At 37.0% G+C, this 23,743-nt stretch overlaps 1 protein-coding gene across 4 annotated transcripts in view; it reads right to left on the bottom strand.

The window, feature by feature from the left end:
• SUGCT (succinyl-CoA:glutarate-CoA transferase) overlaps positions 1-23,743 on the bottom strand; it is a 332,647-nt gene that overhangs the window by 283,346 nt on the left and 25,558 nt on the right. For all 4 annotated transcript variants that reach the window (XR_010069897.1, XM_063325601.1, XM_063325602.1 and 1 more), the window contains 2 exons: positions 9,043-9,134; positions 2,181-2,324 (listed from right to left, as the gene is read on the bottom strand). Coding sequence is in view for 3 of the 4 variants with exons in the window: in XM_063325601.1 (XP_063181671.1) it covers positions 2,181-2,324; positions 9,043-9,134 (236 nt within the window). In the remaining variant the exon portion in view is untranslated. The remainder of the gene's footprint in view (positions 1-2,180; positions 2,325-9,042; positions 9,135-23,743) is intronic.

Below are 23,743 nucleotides of genomic sequence, written 5' to 3'. Positions count from 1 at the left end.
AAGAAAGAAAACAAACGAGGAAAGCTAGATGTACTCAGAGAGTCTCAGCTGTCAGTTATGTTCCTCATTCATTTTAACAAGTTTTTTAATGGGATTGATCATATGAGTTTATTTTTGGTACCCCAGCACCTCATCCATAAATATTTTTCCCAATTTAATAAATGTTCTCATTACAGTCTTGGGCCAACACCATAAGGTTAATTTGGACTGAAGTATATAGAGTTACCTAAAACAAAAGGGCTATTTTCTGAATAACAAATTATGCGCATACTCGATTCAAAAATATCAACTTATTTCAGTTTAATTTACCCAACACTGAAGTAAATAAAAACATTTATTTTACGCGAGGAGTGTGCATGTATGGACTTACTTCTTAATATCTTTTAGATAACCATAATCTGATAACAAGCATGGAATGAATTAACATTTTAAAAAAGCATTAAATTATCCCTTCACCATTTAGTACTTCCTCGGCTAAGCACGTAGGAGTCGAACACCACGTATCATGCTTTGCTCACTAACATCTATTCGAGTCTTCATTTCCTTTCTTCTGTATGCCGCTGAGTAGCCTGGAGGATGATGATGTGAAACTTCAGATGGAAATTCTGCAACGTGAGAACGCTTTTGTGCATAGCCAAAGCTGTCCTAACAAAGGAGAAAATTCTAAAGACAAATGAGGCAACTAAATAAAGTTGAAATAAAAAAAGAAAGTTACAGCAACACCTAACTAACTCCTGTTACTTTCAGCATTTGATAAAATATCAAACAATAATCGTGAAAGCTCCATTAAAAAAAGCAAAAAGACAGTGGAACGAGGAATCAAAAATAACAGAATGTCTCTGGAAATTACTGGAAGTCCTTTTAATAAAATCAGAAATGAAAAAGATCAAGCAGAAGCTGCCATTCTATAAAACACTATCAGATACATTAAACAAAAAAAAATACCTCCATATATATGTACAAAATATTTAGCAGGAGTTTAACATACATTTTAAATGTTTAGAAATGTTTAGAAAAATAACTGCTTATTACATTTTTCAAATACAGACACCACATTTGCAAATATACATAAGTATGATGAAGAATTCAGCCCTTAGACACATTTCTGAAACAAATGAAAAATTCTTTGTTGATTTAAGCTCCTCCTTTCCAGATCTGATTTCTGTAGGTATTAAAACAAGAGCAACCTCAATCTTTATTATCATACAATGATACAGGGGAGAAGAAACCTTTGGAGGTCATCTCGTTCAACCTCCTGCTCACACCAGGGCCAATTTGTTGCACAATGGGCACTGTATCATCTCTCAACTGTACTGACAGGTATAACGTGAAGAAATATACAACCGAATAAAGAAAAAAATAACAGAGCACCGTAGTAGTTTTGATGAGTACTGCATACAGTTTTGATGTACATTTTAAAATGTACACGAGAATTCCTACGCACCACGCACCCTGTTGCTACCAGCAGGTAGCTACACCAGCAAGACAAGGTATCATCCGATCACATGCAGCTCTTACCAACAGCACTTTCTTCTTCTGAAGTATAAATCATTGCACCAATGATGCTTAAATGTTGAAGGGCAATTTAAAGTTCTTGTTATTCGTGGTATACATCTTTGTCTTTACAATTTTGGTGAGATTTCTCTTTAATGCGCCGAGAGAAAATGCTGCATCTTCAGGCTTACTTTACTCTTTAATTCCCAGAGCCAAAGGCAGACTTCCCAGATTAGATTTACTTTGATACTTGGGTGATACTTGATTACTCTGGATGATTTTGCACAAGTCATTCAATCACACTGATGGTAATATTACCTAGTGCCAAGGCTTCCTTTCCAACAGCGGTTTCACTATTTACGCTTGTCTATCTCAAATGATCTACTACAACTGTTACTTACAGTCTCAGGGATATTATAAACCTTGATTAACCCATGTTTTCGAAGAACATGGAGGTCCTTCGTAAAAAGCAAAAAACAAACATAATGCAGTAGCAACTATAACCATGTCATGCAAAATGGTCACTGCCAGAGTGGCAGAATAAGGAAGCTGTCACTAATGCCATTATTGTCATTATTATTGTTGTCATTAGTTGTACTAACTAATTTGCATTAATTTATGACAAAATGTTATTCTTAGGCTCAAACATCCATACAACAAAAAGCAATTTGTTTTAAAACTCCTACCTGAGATGACAAGAGATTACAGTCAATGTGCAGTCCTTTCCCCGTCTTATACCTCTGAAGTAAACCAGCCATAATTGCCCCATATGTATACAACCCAGTAGCAAGATCTGTCATGGCTACTCCTGGTCTAACTGGCTCACCACCCTAAAGAGAAAGAAGAAAACACCCCAAGATAAAACAAAACACAAAAAAAAAAAAGGAAGGAAAACAAGAAGAGGCAAAACATTACTTTTTCTTATAGTACATTCTACACAACTTGTCTGAAAAAGTGTTTACAGATTTCTGCATTGCAACCTGCAAGAAATAAGAGTATCTTTGAGTGAACTGAAGCATAAAAACCACCACTGAAAAACATTATCTTGCAGATTCTTGCAGTATCTACGCAATTCTGTAACTTGGTGATGCTGCAGACTGCAAATTATGAATGACTCATTTTGCTACTTTTTGCCCTAATGCTCCAACTCACCAATGCAAAAAGGAAAGAGATACCATCAGAAGTAAGAGAATCTAGTGAAAACTGAATTTCATTATGCCTGGAAGCCAAAGGTCTAAAGGATTTCTATGGTACACTGACACGGGTGCATGCCTGTTTAAAAGACAGAACCATATTGCTTTGCTCTTCTCACTCGCTTTTTCTCCCTCCTCTCCTGGACCTTCCCCAGCCAAATCTCAGGTTTATATTTTCCAGTACATGCACTCCAGGCTTCTAGGCTTCTAGTGAGAAAACAAAACCAACTTTGTTATGTTTACACATGTGCCTATTACACCTGCAAATACATTCAAATTCTTGATCTTCTGACAAAAAATAACTGTAAAGTTGTTGGTTCAAATATTCTTTTTCAGTATGTCATCCTTTTTTTCTGGCATCGAGGGAAGAATCTTGATTTACATCATGTGTTTCAGAACTTCCCTAATCATTGGAATGAAGTACAGCCCCTCTGCAATCAATGGCAAAATGAACTTCTAATTTCAGTCGAGGTAGGCTTTTATCAGTACAAGTTTAAAAGTGCTTCTTCTGACACATTCTCCCATTTCCTACTCCAAAAAGTTGGAGGTCGGATGCTCAGATTCTGACAGCTGTTGTTTGCCTTGAAGTACAGTCCACAAACAGCAGTGCAAAGTTAAGGAGACTGGTTCAGAGTTTCAGCACTTAAGTAAGCCTATCATAAGTCAATTAAAAATCAGTATAATTGATAAATAATAACCATTCAACAAAGTTCCCATAAATGCCTTTAAACTAATCTAGCATAAATTCAATAAAATTGAATTTACAGAATTACTTTAGTTAGTTATGTCTAAACTCTAAGTGTAGTCATACTTATTAACATACTTAGAGAAGTTTTTCTTGTTATCCTTGATGTCTCTGGACAGATTTAATTCTATCTGGGCTTTAGCTTGCCTACTCCGGTTCCTGGCTGCCCAGATAGTTTCTCTGTATTCTTCCCAGGCTACCTGTCCTTGCTTCTACTCTCTGTAGGCCTCCTTTTTGCTTTTGAGTGTGTCCAGGAGCTCCTTGTTCATCCATGCAGGCCTACCGTCTTTTCTGCCTGACAACTTCTTTCTTGGGATACGCCACTCCTGAGCTCGGAGGAGGTGATCCTTGAATACTAACCAGCTTCCTTGGGTCCCTCTCCCCTCCAGTGCTTTCATCCATGTTACCCTGCCAAGCAGATCCTTCAAGAGGCCAAAGTCTGCTCTCCTGAAGTCCAGGGTAGTGAGCTTGCTGTGCACATTCCTCGCTGCCCTAAGGATCTTGAACTCTACCATTTCACGATCACTGGAGCCAAGGCTGCCCTTGAGTTTCACATTCCCCACTACCTCCTCCTTGTTGGTAAGGACAAGGACTAGCATGGCTCCTCTACCATTTGAAGAAGAAAGGTGTCGTCGACACATTCCAAGAACTTCCTGGATTTCTTGTGCCTTGCTGCGTTGTCCCTCGAACAGATATCGGGGTGGTTGAAGTCCCCCATGAGGACCAGGGTCTGTGAACGCAATGCTGCTCCTAACTGTCTATGGAGGACCTCATCCACTCCATCATCCTGGTCAAGTGGCCTGTAGCAGACACCCACTGTAATGTCACCTGTCCCGCGTTCCCTTTAATCTTGACCCATAAGGTCTCCATCCATCCCCATTGGCTCTTCATCCACCCCCAGGTGGAACTCCATGCACTCCAGCTGTTCATTGACATAGAGGGCAACACCCGCTTCTCATCTCCCCTGCCTGTCCTTCCTGAAGAGACTGTATCCCTCCATTCCAACACTCCAGTCACAGGAGATGTCCCACCATGTCTCCATGATACCAATGAGATCATAGCCCTGGAGGCGCACGCATGTCTCTAACTCCTCTTGTTTGTTCCCCATGCTACGTGCATTTGCATAGAGGCACTTCAGCTGGGCCCCTGATGAAGCTGACTTACAGGCTGGAGTGGCTGCATTTCCTTCATGTTGCTCTGCAAGTGGCCTTCCTTTGAGGTGTTTTATCTGTGACTCCCCAGTTCCTATTGCCTTAGGAGCCCCTGGCTCATCTCCATAAGATTTTCGGTGTGCTGCAGCATACCCAGCACATCTCAGGGACCCATCCCTCAAACCTTGGAGTATCATCCCTTGTCTTGTCATGAGCAAGCCTGATAATATCCCCCCTCCCCCAACAAGTCTAGTTATAAGCCCAGTCAATGAGCCCTGCTACGATCCATTAAATATGGAAATTGTTCTAAAATTACATGCTTAATAAAAGTATTCTAAGTCTAGTAGTCTTTACAGATGGGAAATAGCTGCTGAAGCTAATATGAACCAGCAATGGCTATATTTTTCAACAGCTCTGAGCTATAGACCACGTGTACTCTTTTGTTGCAGTTTGTTTGGTTTTAAGCTGAAGAATGGCCCCTCTGGTATTGTAGATCCCAATCATGTCTTGCTGTCTCATGTTCAGTAAAACAAAAACGTTTGTTCAGCAAGAAAGAATGCACCACCATAAAGATACCCTGAATATTGAAAAAAGTGAGTAATAACCCACTTGGAGATGGAAGGGGATTTGTATCCAAATTGGGTTTTATTTAATTATTTTAAAGTTATTGCCTTAATGAGTCATAGAATTTTTCATCAAAGGAGTATTCATCTGGCACTGATGTATCTGAATATATTAACTAAAAGCTTTCTGTTCATCAAATATGAAACTTGAATGTGTTGTTTAACCAGGAAATACCTATAAATTATGTCATCCAAGACAGTAAAAGTGTCATCAGTGTAAACTCTCTCCTTTTACCATATTTTAATTTATGTCAAGAACAACTGGATGTAGCCTAAAGCACCTACTTTCATTCAAAATGGGTTTGTGGTACAGATTTACACAAAACAGATTCCCCGCTATTGCTTGTAAATTTTCATAAACACACTAGAATTTCAAATTCCACAGGTGTCATATATTTCTAATACAGAGGTAATCAAGTACATGTGTAAGAGCTTGAATTCCATGCAGTTTCTGCACATGAAAAAATGGTTTAAAGAAAGCGTTCTACTGTATGCTGTGTTCAGCTTTGTACAATCAGCAAAAACAACACTAGCCCAAACACAGTTGTTTGTGCCTAACTTTGCAATCCTGCAGAAGTTACAGTTTGATTTCAAGGTTCAGAACTTCTCTCAGAAGCATTTCAAAGTAATCAGCATTAAGTCATTTCAGTAACAACTATTTCCTAGTAAAAAAAGAAAAGCAAGCCATTCAGAATTTCTTTATGCAGGAATCTTCTCTTAGATCTTAAAAATCAGATATGTAAAGCATATGATCTTGTGAATTTCATACTGATTTTTTCAAAGTATAAAATGTGATATTATTGTGCCTCTTTTGTGCATTCCACATTTGTATTAGACTATCTTTATTTCCTTAATAAAAAGGTAGTCATAAACTTCCATCTCTTCCACTGTGGTCTCTTTACTGCCTCAAAAATTACAGTGTTACATGAAAAATAAAGTATTGAAGAAAATGAATGCTATGTGACAGACTTAATGAAGGTTTAAGTTTTGCTCTAAATCCTGTGCTAGTAATATATTGATTTCATTGCTTAATACTAAGACTTTACTGACTAGAGGCATGGCCTCAGTAGCCAATGAAGTTATATGATCTTCAATATCTCTGAGATATTAAATCAGTAGCCAGGTGGTTGGAACAAACTAAAATTCACAATATGAAATTTCTCTAAGCTAAAATGGAATATATTGTTATTAGTTTTATCCATTTTTAAAACGTCAGATACAGGACATAATTTCAGTATCCTGTTATTAAAATGCTTTGCGAGGAGCTGTAAATATGTATTAACATACCTCAAAATTAAGCACCTCAGTGATGTATGCAGATGTTTTATTGCTGCTGCTCAGATTCATTATAATTCGTCTACTGCATCAGCTGATAACCTCTAAAACCATCCTGCAAGCACATTCAAGGGCTTGTTTACTGAAGGGAAGTTTTCACAGAGCACTGCGATACTGATGACATCATGCTGATTATCTATAGATACTGCAATGCAATACAAAACCAGTGTTAACTGTCATAACTTTTTTTTTCCAGTTCATAAGACTGGCATTTTCAATTTTATTTAAGAAAAAAAATCATACTATAGTCTACTAGGGTATACTTCAAATTATCACATTACTTTTAGTATATGAACTCCTTGTTGTCTGGTCAACAAATAATTCAAGGTTTAATAAAGGAAAACAGCATGAAAAAGGGAACAAGATTCTTTTTTCTTCTTTACTTTGGCCACTTTTCTACACACTGACTGGAACAAGGTTTTCTACTTTTTTCAGAGCTAGTTTTGTGGAATTTTTAAACACAACTCAGTCACATGTGCATAAATGTTATTTTAAAGTACCTTTCAAACAAGCATACAATATGATTTTAAAGACACCTGAGTAAATTTTCACTACAATAACAAAAGGCAAATTTGCTTCTTTGGAATCATTAGCCACTTAAGTCTTAGAAACAAAATGGTCCCTCTATAGATCAGAAAATGGTTTTGAGAAACTGATGAAATAATATATGACCAACTTCAAATAAAGAAAAATAAGAAGCAAGTTTTAGCATGTTTATTTTAATCATGCAAGAGAATGACTAAGTTTGAATGAACTGTTAAAAGCCCCCAGTGACTAAATGGAACTGTTACTAACAATGATTAAATGATTCCTATGATTACATTGCCTCAAGTCCTGGTGAGGTGATGCAAACATCTGGATTTCCAGTGTAGATCTTAACACAATCTTTTAATAAAATCCATCTTCGTAATGGCCACTGAGGAATATTACTCATAATACAACTTACATGCAATTATTCAGTGTAACACTTGTATTTTCTGTCATTCACATATCATTGAAAAGCTTTACAAGAGTCCTGGGTTTTTTGCAATTTTTCAACATACTTGCCTTTTTCATGTGGTACTAGCAACATTTGCCCCTTTCTAACATTTTATACTCCCATTTAATTTTGTTTGGTATATTTTGAGGTGTGCATGAAGTTTCTGGCATCGTATTGGAAGTTCTATAGACACCAGGGTCAGAATGCAAAAATTACTTACACTACAGTTACTGTGATTGGTCATTGCTTAGTGTATATGTGCATTATACATTTGAAGAGAAGTACCTGTAAGGACTGCACTCAACTCCGTGTCTTCTCGTGTTCTGAGATGGGACATCCTATAGGTATGTATCACTAACATGGCAGCAATGGGCAGGCAGTCTTAGGACACTAGGCACGAGATGTTGCAGCTTCTTCAGGCAAGCAACGCTTGACTGGCGGTTTTTTTTGTTGTTTTTTTGTTTGGTTGTTTTTTTTTTTTTTTTTTAATAGAAGGAAGGACTCTGCTAACAATAACTGCCACAAGCACAGAGTTCTAATGTGTGCCATTGTTTTCGGCAGAAAACAAATCTATCAACAGAATATCAATCCTACTGTAGAGTTATATCCAGATCATGCACGGTTAGCTTTCAACAACCTACTCAAACATGAATATCTGACACTAAGTAGAAAAACTTTGTGAACTTGTTTATCTAGGGCATGCAAGTTTCATATTCTAAAGATCAGCACTTCTACCTCCAGAGTTTCAGGAGCACCACCACAGAAGACCATCTAGTGTTCATGATGCATAGAACAGACTTGTAACACTACCTCACTTGGGAAGTCACATTTGGAGACCACATTCTCCGCATCTGTAGGTGATTCGAGACAGTTTAAGTACATGCCTACTTGACCAGCATTTTTTTGAGGTTAAGACACACATTCAGTGTATCCCTGGAATCCAGACACTAAACTACTTCTGTAATGCTTCCTGCACTACTGCAACTACCAAAGATCTTGGATATCAGCAGAAAAAGCAGCACACAAAGCTTTTCTAGAGCCACAAATGGCATCTCTCTGCTTATTCTCAGGCAGGATGACTGAAAAGACAGTTTGTCAGTTATCTGTATGGCTTCACAATTCCCTCTTTTTTTAAGGGGGAATAGCCATATGGTGAGACTTCCCACACACATGTATGGTTCCATCATCCAGGTGTGAACAATGTGTCTATTACAGCTCTTGAAGTGACTACAAGTGGCCGTTAACAGGTTAGCATAAATTGTCAATTTATTCACTGGAGATTTAGGATACCATTTTCCTTCCATTTTTTGACTCTCAAGTATTGGCTTTGCAAGCCTGGAGTGAGATATCAGAAGAACATAAGCACTATCATTTTCTTAGATTTACAAAGTTAAGACCTCTTGTTGGACTCAGGAGGGCATGCATAACAGATGTGTTAGCATAGGCTAACTTGTTCCGTGCAGCATTAAGTTTTAGAATATGGCACAGAAATTCTATCAAACTTTTAAGTTAAGCACCATACCTCATGCCCTGTGATATGCATGAGACCAGAAACAGCTGCTGCAATGGAGTCATATCCACCTCTCTGAACCATTGGACCAGTCTGACCATAACCTAAAATAGAAAGTGAACAGTTAGTAATTCTATCAAGGACAAGTACAACATAAACACATATTATTATTTTAGTACAGGAAGGAACCAACTAGTATTTCTCAACAGCTTTTGTTCACAATTTGTCCAGATTGTACAACCAATGAATGCTATTATATTCTATTCCTGCACATTTTTAAGAGTAAACGGTTGGATTTATCCTGTGCAGGTTGATGATGTGTTTGATCTTAATTCTAGACAGATTTCTGGCCATGCTATGTTTCATTCACTTCAGATAGAATTCCTTTTTTATTTTCCTGGGTCAGCTGAGGTGGAATTCAGATGCCATTTCAGAGGCTCTACGGTATCTCTACAGGCCTCCAACTGCTGTCCAACAGGGCCATGTTGCCCATGTTACACCTCCGCTCTGCCATAAAGATACCTTGAATACAACAAACAATACTAAAATAATGACACTATGGTTTAGACACATGAATTGTTCCCCCCTTGTTTCTCTGACTTTATTCCACATCTAAACAGAGCAACCTTCAAATTAAAACACTGTTTACAACAGAGGGCAAGGCTGTCTCTTTAGCAAGTACACACAATCTGTTTGCCAAGAGTTGGCAACAATGAAATGCAAAATAAATAAAAAAACTTTTATGGAACTACATAATTACAATTTTGTTCAGCTATAGAATTAACAGCTGTAGCCAGAAGGATGCTCTCTTGCTTTTGTCTGCTTTAACTCATCATATTCTTCCAACAACCACCACAAAATCTTCCAGCTGAGGAGGTTTTGCAGGATCAACTCAAGAGGTTACAAATCCAGACATCAATGCTATTCCCCTGCCAGGGATTACTGCCTGTCAATCATAGTACAACCTAACAATTTAGGGGTGAAACTGGAGGCAGTTAATCCACTGGGCCTGTACAACATAATGATCTTAAGTGGTCAAAGAACCAACTCTGGTTTTCTTTTATGGAACCAGTGACCACCAATGCAGAGGGGAAAAGTCAACAGGGAAGGAGCAACATGTTTGCTATTATTAGAACTAATAGAAACCATCAGAGCCCTTAAGAATCAGATTTAAGAGTCTCTCCTCAAATAGGTAGCAAAATTCAAAAGCTATTCTCATGCTTTCTTTTCTCTTTTCAGATATCTCTAGGAGAAGTCCCCTAATTACAGGAGCAAATGGGAGATACTTATCACAGGCAAGATTCCTAGTTTGCTTGGCAATTTTAAGGGAATGTTTCTGTATTTCTCTTAGTTGCAATGACAGTATTAAAATAAAAATATATCAACATGTTCTACAAGATAAAACTTCCTGAATCTCCTAAATTCCTTTTAATTATTATCCTGGAATAATCTTTTCTACACACAGTCTGTTTGGTAGATGTGACAGTCTAAACATTGGCTTTGTTGATTACAGCACACAATTAAAAATCATTACTCATTGGGGTAGTCTTCCTCTGTTCCTCCACTTGGACCAATGCTGTTATGTACAAACTTCATAAATGACTTCTAATATACAGTTCACGTGCATGAGAATAATGATCACGTCAAACTGGAGTTAAAGCACTTTGTTACTCCGATTAATGGTCAGTAAATCATACCAAGCAAAACAATACCCAGTAGTCATACGGATTTTCCCATTATACCACAAACTATCTTAATTATCTGATATTTTACTGGAGACAGCAAATCTACATTGTGTAAAGCTGAGGAGGAACTCAACTTCTCCACTCAGTGTCACAGGGAATATCAGGGTACTGCAGCCAGCACACTGACATTGTCAATGCAGCCTCAAAAAAAACATTTCAGAAGAAAGGATTCAACACTCTTCTTATGGTCAAATCTGTATATTATTGACTGCTCACAGGAGAGATTAAGAAAACCTACCAGTTTACCCACTCTATTCGAAACCGTGTCTCTGACAACTGCTGACTGTGAGACCCTGAAGAGCAACTGGTGACATTTCCTTTCACATCCACACCCTTATGTTTACAGAAAAAAGTGTTTTCATTTTCAAACACAACAGGACTAGCACATCAAATATGGTGGATCCACCCAAAAATGCTCTGAAGGGTTCTAAATAGGCATATACCATTATCTCATTGGAATAGCTGTAGCATTAAAACCATTTAAATGTGTGGGGCCACTTCAAAAACAAAATCTTGCTCAATAAAAAGAATTACTCAAAACAAGTTTAATTGAATAGCGAAAAGCATATTGAATTAAGTGAGAAATTACGTACTGGCCTCAATTATTAACAAAGAAAAGACATCTCAACACATCTGCTCACACAAATGTTTTTATAAACAGAAAACATCTGAAAATTAAGCATTTAGTATGTAGACAGAACAACTATAAAATACTTTGCAATGCTTTTCTGGTAAGGACAAACACTCATCCCTCAAACATTATATTCAGGAAAGGTGACAGGCAACAAGCCATGCCTTTTTCTAGTGGTATTTTAGAAATACAATTTTTAAAGTCCTTTTCTCACATTATAACAGCCTAGTTTCAAAATAAAAATTATTATCTAATGGCTTTCTGGTTAAAATTAGATATTCTAAGGAGTGTTTAATTAGTTTTCACGGGTCACAACAGATTAAAAACAAAAAAAAATACATAATTCTGCTCTTGATCTGAATTGACAAATCTAGTATAGCAACAAAATCTATTGCCACTGGAAATGGTTTGCCCCGGGAACTGTGGACATATAAAATGCCCGGAAGAAGAGGCAGCCATCTAACTGTAAGAGTCAAGTGAGAAACAGCTATTTCTAAAAGTGAAAGATCTCATCCAGACAAAAGTCAGAGGCTGAACGTTATTATTCTAGTACACTACACAGGTTAATGGAGCAGCCCAGTACAGATGTTTTAGAAATAATTATGAACAAAAATACAAAAAGTTTGAAAGAGAACACAAAATTACATTCAGAAAATTTTCAGCCTGGTGCACAGATCTCACCATAACTGTAATATATACACAATTATATGCATGTTTATATGTGTGTGTGTATATATATAAATTATATTAAACAACTTCTTAAAGATATAAAAATGCCACTTAAAAGTTTATGTTTGTCCAAATCTCCTGCATTCTCTCACACTTGAATTCAGCGTGCAAAAGCATAGATTTGCAATCACACACATGCTTAACCCTAAATAGAGGTTCCTCTTTCGTATAACTTACTTAGTGGCTTATCTAGTTTAGACACAACAGAAAATGCTCTAGGTTAAAAAGATAATCCCCGTTGAATACAGAACACATAGACTTTACAACAATGGTCTCTGAAGTTGAAAGGCAACTGATTACACCCTTGCTCTGAACTGCCCTCTAGTGGAGTTCACCTCCTTAAACTACAGTCAATATTTAAAATAGTCTCTTTCTAACAGTACAGAATTTTAGTCCCTTAAGTCCAGTGAATATGTTTTTATTTTGGGGCATACATTTCAGAGGAGTGACAAAAGAATTTAAATCTCAATTTAATAAAACATAGTTTTCTACATCTTTTCAGTTGGAGAGGGAGCTGCATAGATGCCTGATCTCATGTAAACTTCGGGTTTGTGTAAAACAGAATCTGGAAAGAACAAAAAGTTTCTCACACACACCCCAAATCCCTATTTGACTCCCAAAATTCCCATTCTACACCTTGCACTAGGAAGGCACAAATTATTGTGATACCTGCCACACCCTCACATACCTGGATCTCAAACTTGTTGCAGTTTGAGCTGTTTTGCTGTACTTCAAAATACACATCAGTTTCACAATCAAACTGGTTCAAGACACTATAAGCCCCAGTCAGATCTCCAAGCACCTCCTAAAAATTGTCATTACATTATTTAATCTGCGTAGCAAGCATTTGAAACCAGACACACAAACCCTAGACTACTTGCTTATTGAGCATAGTCACTTACACCTAAATCTTCCTTTTCCTGTCCTGACCCTGCAGCCAAGTCTATCTTCTACGTAAGAAAGTGCACCTTTATTGTCTTTACCTCTTATTAAGCAAGAAAAAGGAACGGGGTGTGAGACAAGTTTGACAGAATAAATTGCGCTGGCTGCTTTGTATCAGCTTAAGGGAAACATGGGTCTTTATGGTAGGCATTTACAAAGTGAAAGGCACAGCTTTCCACCAGCAATCCTATATCCCTCACAATTTCCACCAGCAGTCCTGTTCCCTTATCTCAGACAAGAATGGAGAAAATGACCTTACTGGCTATATTTAGCATCCCCTGTTTTTCAGAACTTTCCAAGTGGTTAAAGATAAACTTGCAGCTGAAAATTCTGAAAGAATATTCTTAACTAAGATCTCCACCATCTCTCTTGAAGTCTGCAGCTTAACATGCAGTGTATGGATATTCAAAATGAGACATGCTTAATGTGACATAGAAAAGGATATATCTGTTCCTGTAACATTCCCCCCCTCCGCTCCCTATTTGAGGGAAATATGGGGGAATATGACAGTTTCATAAAATAAGGCAGCTAATATGGGATAATGCAGCTCACAACTGTTCTAAAAAAATCCTCCAGTTGTTTGATGGCCAAATCTTTGATACAGAGCAACAAGAGAAGACTCAAAATGCCCCAAAGAAAATATTTATCTAGCAAAACTTAATCATGTCAAGACAAATGGTAAATTATAACAGCACTAAGATCCTCATTACTAGCCGGGGGCATTACAGAAGTAACTTTACGTAGGACACTAATTGCAACTGATTAAAGATTCATTTGGTAAAATGAATTGAGACAAAAATTTCCCATAAATATCGGCAATATATACCCATTCCAATTAAAACTAAGAGTTAGACTGCTGCTATTATCCGATTAAATTACATTGTTATTAATACATTACAATTCCTGACAAAGGGGAAGAACTACAAGTCCTTCTTTCCCCAGATATTTCTGGATGGATCAGAGAGATGTAATAAAATACAGACACTTTTCAATGGAAAAATAAATCTTAGCTACCTCTCTAGCATTGGTGTGACATTCCTGCTATGACGAAAGGGGCCCAATTAGTCTGAAATGCAAAGTCACCTCTGACACAATGAAGCTAATCATTTCTGTGCTTAGTGTACAAGTGCCATGTGATGGCACTCAAGCTTTGGAACATACCACGGGAAAAATGATAATATTTGCAGGCATCATATGGGACAAAACTTTGGGAAAAAATAACATGTCATAACAAACTACTGCTAGTTTATCCACTTTAAAATGCTCAATATATTTATCACATAAGAGAGACATACTTTGCTTTGGAATCCACCCTAAATGATTCTGTTCTGAGAGACAGAAATAAATATTATGAAGTGAGAAAGGTCAGGCTGAAGATTAGGAAAAATGCAATAACAGTAAAAGCTGTTAGACTGCACTGAAGTGTTATTAGTGAAGCTGCCAAATGCCAGATGCTCAAAAACGTCACACTAAATTTAAAAATGCTAGCAAAAACTGTTTCCAAAAAGAACTCTGTTAGACAAACAGACTAATGTGTCTTTCCAGCTTTATAATACCATGTCAGCTACAGCATAGCTTTATTTCATTTTTGCCAGATGACAGTAGGATTTTTAGCTACATTTATGGCAGGCATTCTTCATAAATTTTAAGAAAGCAGGCAAACCAAATAAACAACTTTGTCCCAGACAAAGTTCCATGTGTCTGTAGATCCTATGCTATTCCAAGACATGTACTGAATGCACATTTGGACACCCCATTTGCTTGCTTAGGAGTTACTGATGATATGGTGACAGGATTCCTAACACGTGTATAAAAACAATTCGACTAAGCATCTGTGATAAACAGACACCACTGTGTTGCAATATCATCACTTAAAGGACAATCCCCCTAAACCAAATATTTTTATGTAGGTTACCTTAATTAGTTTGGGATCTTTACAAAGGTTAATAAAAATGCTTCTTCATTTCTCAGGTGATTGTATATTTGATTGGTATTTGATGAAATTCAACACTTTCCACAGGACAGTGGGTCACAAACACAGTTTGCGCCTTCCACAAAACAGAGAAAGTGGTAAGTCTTGAAAGATTACTAAAAGCACAGGAACTGGAAGGGAGACAAAAGAACTCCTGCAACACCTGAAATTACTACTCTCATTTCTTCAACACAATTTGCTTTCGAGCTAATGATGACCCTGTAACTAACTGCTACAGGAAAGTCTGAATATGATTTTCTGCGTCATAAAAAGAAAGGTCAGCATTTCTCATTATGACCTTTGTCCAAAATATTTTTATCACATGCTAGAGAAAACCAAAAGCCATCATTTCTGCACTTCTTCATGATTTGATAGCATGATAATACTTTATAAGACCAAATATAAAACACATTGTACTAAAAGGAGAGGAAAAACCAACACGGAGACATGCTGTCAACGCAGACCAATTCCCTGCAGCTCAATTCCCACATGACAAATGACATTATAAAGTCAGCCTGTATAGGATATTCTGAGCAAAACATAGAAAAATATGTTCGACATAGGCATTTCTACAAATAGGGACTAAACATTGTCACAAATTCAATCCAGATAGATGTCTATCCCTGCTGAATAACAAATTAATGAGAAACACCTTTTGACTTGCTCTTTTGCCAAAAGAAAACATTCAATTAAAGACAGCTTACATCTTTACTTAATAAAGATTAATGAAACAAGCAGAAGAACACAAGCAATTCTCTGTGATGAGAAAAGCCAAAATCTAACAGACGCATTATATGAAACTTTGCAATGTCAGAGCTGCCAGATACGTTAGCAATACGAGTAATGACTTTTGGAAAATGCTTGCCATGTGTTGGTCAGAAGGAAAGGAAGTACAACTTCCTGGGTAGGCAAGCTTACAGGAGATCAGAACCGATACGAAAAAGGTGAAGTCAGAGCAAACTGTCAAGAGAGATGAAAGGAGATTAAAAAAAAACCCAACCTTAAATCAGCAGGCATAAGATCTGACCAACAATCTGATGAATACATTTCATTTCCCAATTGATGATTGTGAATGTGTACAGTATATCAATTACTTTATTGCTTTTACACATGCCGATTTAGACACTCTAACCCTGTGTTTTAAACAAAATCAGGTGCTATTAATTGGAAGGCAAATATAAAATAAAACTATTAAATCAAATGAAAAATCTTCTGCTAGGATTTAGCTACTGAAAAACTAGAAGGCAACAAAAAACAGCCTCTGCCACTTGTCCAGCTTCATTCAATTTTCATGTGATTGGGGTACCCAGCCTCACACAATTCCTCTGAAAACACCAACCACACTTCTGGGACACAGCCACACACCATTTCAAACAACGCTAGCCTGGTTTTCAACAAGCTTTTAATCAGGCCTGCAAACTCCTGGGCTATATTTTCTAGCTTTTCAATATGCCAAATATAAGTTACAAGAAGGCACTTCTTCCCTCCATAACCTAAACTGTAATTACCTAAGAGATGCTACTATCAATGCTCTTTTACTAAGCCAGCTAAAGTTTAACTTGTCACTCTCCAAATTTAAAGGCAGAAGCAGCTTCCCAACCTAAGTGGAGGCACTCCTCTACATCATTTCAGAAATCAGAAATTAAATGCAAACATGGTGACCATTTTCTGAAAACAGAATTACTATTAAAAGCTTAAGTTTTTAGATGCCATTCAGGTTAAGTACTCAAATTTTTTCCCCGCCTGGTTTGGGTTTATACAAATATACAAATATTCCTATCTACATACTCTTAAGGTAACAACGCCCTCCTTGTACACTGCTTGGTACAGATACAGCCGATCTTATGACTTCAAATACTGACACTGTAAAAGCTAATTTTAAAATAGTGAAGCCAATTACTCATAGCAGCAGCTTTCCCCCAGAACCCATCCAAGCTGCCAAACTTACAAAAGAAACTAGTTAAATACTGAGGTGAGCTGTCTGTACCAACCTCTGTGTGTCCACAGCACTTCACTAGTGCTCCTCCACCCACCCACCTCTGTCATGCTATTACTACTAAGGTAAGGGAGCAAATGTTTGTGAGAAACACCTGTCTAATGATGGGAAGGAGCCAGGATTCAACAGAAGGAAACCAGACTTCAGTTCAACAGATACTAACAATCTTGCTACTTCTGTAGTGTAAAAAAATGTGTAAAACTAAGGAGTGCCCACAAGGTGTATTTTTCTGTGACTATTTACAACGCTATGGCCAAGCAGTACAGTGTCAGGAGAGCCTCGTAGAGGTCTCAACTCTGAGGCCACAGATACACAGTATTCTCCAACAAGGACATGATTATCCTATAACAGAAATTTAAACTAACTACTTAATTACATAATTATTTCTCATCTGAATCAGACAACATTCTTTCTTAAAGCGGATATTACCTGAACGGACCATTATTTGCTGTGACTGTATATAGTTCTGTTGACAGATAAATCTGTGCAGCAATGTCCAGTGAAGAAGCTGACCTTGACTAAGCACTCCACTGCACCCAGGGGCTGCAGATCAACATGTATGCACACACACCGGTATGAGTGCCGTGACCCTGAACTCTCCCTCTAAGATCAAATACATAGTCAAGGCATTAAAGGTTCTTTTCCAGCTTCAGCTAGTAGTGTCAAACAAACACAAAACCAGAACAGAATTTTTTCTAAACTTTCCAAATATTCCCTCAAAAATTTTCAAAACAAATCTGGGAACTTTAATTCCCAAAGAGGATTACGTTATGTGGAATACAATACATCCTTAAAATTCCAGGCTGTCCTTTCAACCCAATAACTTTACTAACTTTTTTGAGCCTGATTATAGCTCTCTTTGGTTTATACACACAAAATATGTAAACGGCTCAACTCTTACTCAGCTCAAAGAAAGAGCACACACCTACCTCCTATTTCTGAAATCATGAATTGTAACATGACTTTCATTTGCAGTCCTGATATAACATTAATTTTCTATGCAACCTAATGAAAGTGCAAATGCCAGCTTGAAGTTTAAATAAACTGTTGTTGCAGATCAGATGGAAGTGGAAAGTTGCTGTAACTTACCAGTACATTAGAGACTAAGTGAACATACAGAAAAGTTGAACGAGACTTTTCTTTGAAATACATATGAAAGGGATCTTGAATGTTCTTAACATTAACAGATTCCCTGATTACACAATGCACAGTTAAATATAATAGTTGCTGATCATTCCCAAGAATTTAATATGTGGAGTGGCAAAAAGTAAATGCATCTGGTTGCTTAGAACAGCTGAATCTAATAACTGATTAATTCAATGTATTGCCTAACTTGAATATTTGTCTACTAACAGATTTTGCCAATTGGCTCCGTAGGAAGGGTCATATGTGAAAAGAATCTTTGCCTTCAAAAAAAAAAACAGTCTAGTGAACAAAACTGATATTTCACATACTTGAGTATTTTCCCCTCTATAAAGATTTTCCTAACACAGTTACCTCTAATCAAATTGTCCGACTCATATCCCATTGATGAGAAACACCTTCTAAATAAATATATACAACACAAACTATAACAAGACACCAGTCATTCAGTCTGAACAACTGAAGAAACTTTTAATTGGACAGAGTACTCTAAGCATCTTGTGGCATGCCTTTGTGAAAGTTTTCAGAACTGCAAAAAAGTTAATAGAATTACAGCAATTTATAGCAAAGGAGATGGTATCTTTACTTCCAGACCGTGTATTTTACTATATTTAGGTTTTTCAGTTTGAATGTTAAAAGAAGTTAGGATTCAATACCAAATTCACTCCCTTATATCTTAAGATAATTACTTTAATTTGACAGAAATAAAAGAAACTGATGAACAGTCACATACTATATACCCTGAGCAGGTACATGATACATAATACCCCTTCTTATTGTACAAACAATATTATTTTATATGAATAAGCACCTTGTAGTTGCAGTTCCATAAAATTATTTTGAAAGACATACTCTTTCAAAAGAGGTTAGAAAATTTTGGCCTCCCTTTCTCTTCTTGAAAAGGTCGTCAGGGTTCACTGCAAGATATGATCATAACGGCACTATGTACCCCTACGCTGACTTTGCAATATCTACACGGACTCTACACCTGGACAACAAATCATACTATCTATTAGAAAGCTTTTCTTAATGTTTAATTGGAATGTTTCTTGCTGAAATTCTAACAGTTACTTCTTGCCCCGCGTATCACAAACAGATTATTCTCTTCCCTTTACAAGAATTTTTACTTAGGGGAAGGCTGTTATCCACAAACCTATTCTCATTACAACCTTACTTTGCAGTAACATCTACAACTTCCAATGACAAAGTTTCTTCTACAAGACAACTTGCAGATCAGTGGGTTCCAGCCAACTCTGACATAAACACTGGGATACAGAATGCTTTTAATGTTCAAGTACATGGAAGAGTGCCAGGTACCGCCACCATTTTGGTTTCTAAAAATGACAAAATACAGGCTATTTTTCAATAGTTTGTGTCTTCTACACCCAAAACTGTTTTCTTTTTTTTTTTGCTAGCTACTGACAAAGTGTTTTATTTTATCACAGTATTTTAAAAACACAAGTAATGAAGACCATATGCTTACTGGGAAACATTTTCAGGTCAACACCAGCTACTTACAGTCTTTCTGCCAATCTAACAACACCCACAGAAAATACCTTGAATAGGCACAACAAAGACATTGGATCTTCACATCATTTTAATAAGTCATATTGATTTCTTTGGTGAAATCTCAAAATCTCAACTTTTTTTTCATATGAAAAAAGTCCATTAGGTGAGGGAAAAAAAGATTAATAAAACAACATAAAGCAGAGAAGGCGGCTACAAGACAGGAAATTCCCTGAAAAATATTTCATTTGGAAACCAGCAGAGAAATCTTTAGTACTAACAAAGTGTTTGGTGCCATTTTCTTGGGTGTCCTCTTTAGAATATTAGAACTCAAACACAATAAATACTGCTTTACAAAAGCCTACTGCAAGGCTTCTCAAGCTGCCTAAAATCTTCCAGCTTTATTTCTGTTAACTTCGCTAGGCATCAGTCCAAGTATAATAGCTACTGAAAAATAAACATTAAACCATCAGTAAGTGTCTCCACAATTGTACTGTGTTGCTATGCTGTTCATATCCAGGATTTCAGTGCCTAATCTGGTTTCATTCACTGTAAACTAACCCAGTGTCAAATGTTACGATTCACAGGCTCTCTGTCTGCTATGGTATTCTTCATTAGGACAGAGTCCAAAATCCTGAAGTTTCAGATTTTATACAAAATACTGCTAATTTCAGGGTGCTATTTGGATGAAAGAACAAGGAATAAGCATGAAGTCATAAGAAAACTATTACTTCCATGCACAGCTGAAAGTCAATACTTAATTTTAAAGCAAGGAAGAGTTATGACTTGTTCATTAAACTTTGTATATGCTTCATATTGAACAAGGAATGGGAACACAGTGTTTCAGAATAGCACTCATTTTCAACTCTTTCTTATTCCTAAACTCACACTATTTTGGACGTTCAGGCTATGTGTGACTGAAGAATAACAGTGGAAAAAACAGCAGAGCCCTCCTGCTAGGATGCTTAATGCCAGTGCAAAAGGCTAGCTCACTCACTTACAGAGAAAGAAAAAAAGAAAATAAAAGCACTCTATCTGCTGGTGGTGTGCTGATGACAGAAACAGCACAAACTCAAAGATTTAGCGTCACTCAGCTAAAAAGCCCACCTTCCTGGAGGTGCACAGCAGATCTTGAATCATGCAAGGATATCAATCCTGCCAACGGAGAAGCAGTCCTGTCAGCTCCCATCTGTTTCTCAGCAACCTTTATTTCAACACTCCACCTTTCAGCTTCCACCCTTTTCATGTTAGTTTGGATTGCTGATACATTTTGGAAGTTAGGTCTGTGTTGATGCCAGAGTCTTTTAGTACTCTATAGGTAACAACACACCATATGCTGGCAAAGCACTGCCAATACAGAGCACAAATGGCTTTCTGGACCAAATTATACTTCATGCTAAAATGTAAAACCATTTACAGAAATATATCTGAGCAGACCAATTTTACCAGCAAAAGAAAAGTTTTGTCAATATAAAAAGATATTTGTTAATGGCTTCTGCCAAAACAGCTAAATAGTCAGCGTTCACACCTCTTCACATTCTTGACCAGCACAGCTGTGCTGACAAAAGCCTGTTGTAGAGAAAACAGCCTCATGCTCAGTTCCACAAGAGTTTGTCAACCAGCTGAATTTTGCAGAAGCCTCCTCTTTTGAATAGGCCTGTTTGTGACCCCAGTATCCTAATTTTGCAAGCAGCAGAGAAAAACATATAAATCCACCAGCAACGCGAATTTGTTTTACGCAAGAAAATTATCCTTTGGTTCTGCATCTTGACAGAGCATAACTACATCAGTCCTGTACAAGAAGGTGTCTTTAAAGTTTGGTTTTATTCTGAAACACCCTAAAAATGCACCTTTGTGATACTTATATTTCAATCACTCCTGAACCAAATACACACTTTTTGTATATAATACAGGTTAAAAAGCATTGTTGCTATCACCACTAGAAAAACATAAAGATCCCAAAAGTCAAGTCCATTTCGCTTCTCCTCCAATTAAGAGCTACCAAGCTGAATCACTCTGCAACACACCTCTGTCAAACCTTGTTGGTTCACATTTTATTCTGCGACCTTTTGGAAACTCATGTTCTCCAAATGGGTTATAAAGGTGTATTTAACAGGATTTAGTCCTGCAATTGGTATTTGGGCAACAGCTCTATTGATAACACTCTGGAGGGACCGGAGCACAGCAAATCTGTCCTTGTGTTGTCTGACCTGTGCTGAAAGGTGTAAGAAAAGCAGAGTAGTACAGGAATATGAAAACAAATACACTAGATCAGACTCAAGGCCCGGCCAGCCACATATTTTGTCTCCAGGAATGGAGAAAAACAGATGCCAATATGAACAGGATGAGCCTATCTAATATTTTTCTTGAGCACTATCCCAGCTTCCAAGAGTTTGCAGATGACAGTCTTCCTGAATAAGTAGATATGGTTTTAAGTTTGTTTATACAGTTCATCTTTAAAGCATGATAGAATTGAGAGGTAAAATTATGTGACATTTCCCAAATCGACTGTTTAGGCATAAGACACACAGAAATCCTTTGCAAGTTGCAGGTGCTTATACTAAACAGACATGTTCAACTTACTTAAATACAACATAAACAAGAACAAACCAAAAAAAAAAATCTGTGAGGATTTTGAACATTACAATATTTTAACAAGCAATCCCAAAAATTCAAATCCTATTAATCAAGTTTCTAAAACATATGACCCTTAAAAAAAAGTATTACAAGACGTGAACAATAAAGTAGAATTCAAAGTAATACCATTATTTGTCATCTGTTTGCAAGTCTGATTAACAGTCAAGTCACTGTTTCCCAGTCTTCCTCAGAATTAGTATTTTTTCCTTTTTCAGTAAAAGTAAAAATTATTACAAAATAACTTAACTCCTTATCAAGAAAAAACATTAAATAGATCAGTAAGCCCAGTATGGGGGGGAAAAAAAAAATACACAGGGTCTAACACACTCATATCATGTTTTTCATTCGTGTCCAGAAAAGCAAAAGAGGTAAACACCTCTTTGCAGATGGATCACCTATGATACAAAAGAGACAGGAGGAAAGATTTAGGAGGTCTTCATAAGCAGCAGAAATGAAGATCAAGTTCCTTGTACAGCATCAGAAAGAACCCCCTGCTGGTGTAGCTGTGCTTCAGCAGGATAGTAAATTGGCACCACAGGCTGGGAAAAGAAATTAAAAGCTCCCACTGGTCCTCATCGCTTATTTCTGAATAAAGCAGTTAACTGATGGAAGGTTCTAACAATATTTGCTTTATTTTATATATAAATAACATTTACAAAAATTAAATTTCATGTGGTTAGGATTGCAGTGCATACTCTGTATACTAAATATTTCACTCTGGGAAGAAATGCTGTCCACAAAATGACAATCCTAAGGCAGCAGACTCTCCTGGAATGGGTCTCATGCCAAGCAAAAGGACGTTTGGGGACTTTACAGGTGACTTTCTACAGGATAGAGTGAAGTAGAGGCACAATACTATCTTAATATTTACTGCCAAAATGACCCAAGTCCTTAAACCATGATAGTCCCTAAATTCATAAGGGCAATTTTCAGAAACCTCAGCTATAGCGCCATCTCCCTTTAAATCAATGGATATCTCTTTTCAAAGTCTCCTTCCCAACATTTTGCGTTTACACAAATCATCTTTTGGTCCTAAAGAAGTACTTTGAGTACATAAACAGCACATACTGCTACACCATGATAAATGACTCAACCAGTTAGGTCACAAAAGAAATGCTGCTGTAACAATACTCTAAGGCCAATTTACCATGCTGGTTTACAGATAGCTCCATTTTTTTTTCCCTACACAATACTATCAAGGGATGTAAATGTATTCTGACTGACCTGAAAAAGTTCACTTTTGTAAAGGAAAGAAGCTACATAAACATATCAAAGTTGTTCTCTCAGGGAATTTACCATCAGAACTATAGACCGCATAAGACCACCACTGATATACCAACGCACTGCCATGGTGATTGATTGCTTTATTCTTAGAAACAAGAAAAATAATTTCTTCATTCATGGAAACAAGT

Source organism: Chroicocephalus ridibundus, chromosome 2, assembly GCF_963924245.1.
Source record: "Chroicocephalus ridibundus chromosome 2, bChrRid1.1, whole genome shotgun sequence".
Taxonomy (NCBI): Eukaryota; Metazoa; Chordata; class Aves; order Charadriiformes; family Laridae; genus Chroicocephalus; species Chroicocephalus ridibundus.
The sequence above is the reverse complement of the archived record's forward strand: the minus strand, read 5'-3'. Positions and strand labels throughout refer to the sequence as shown.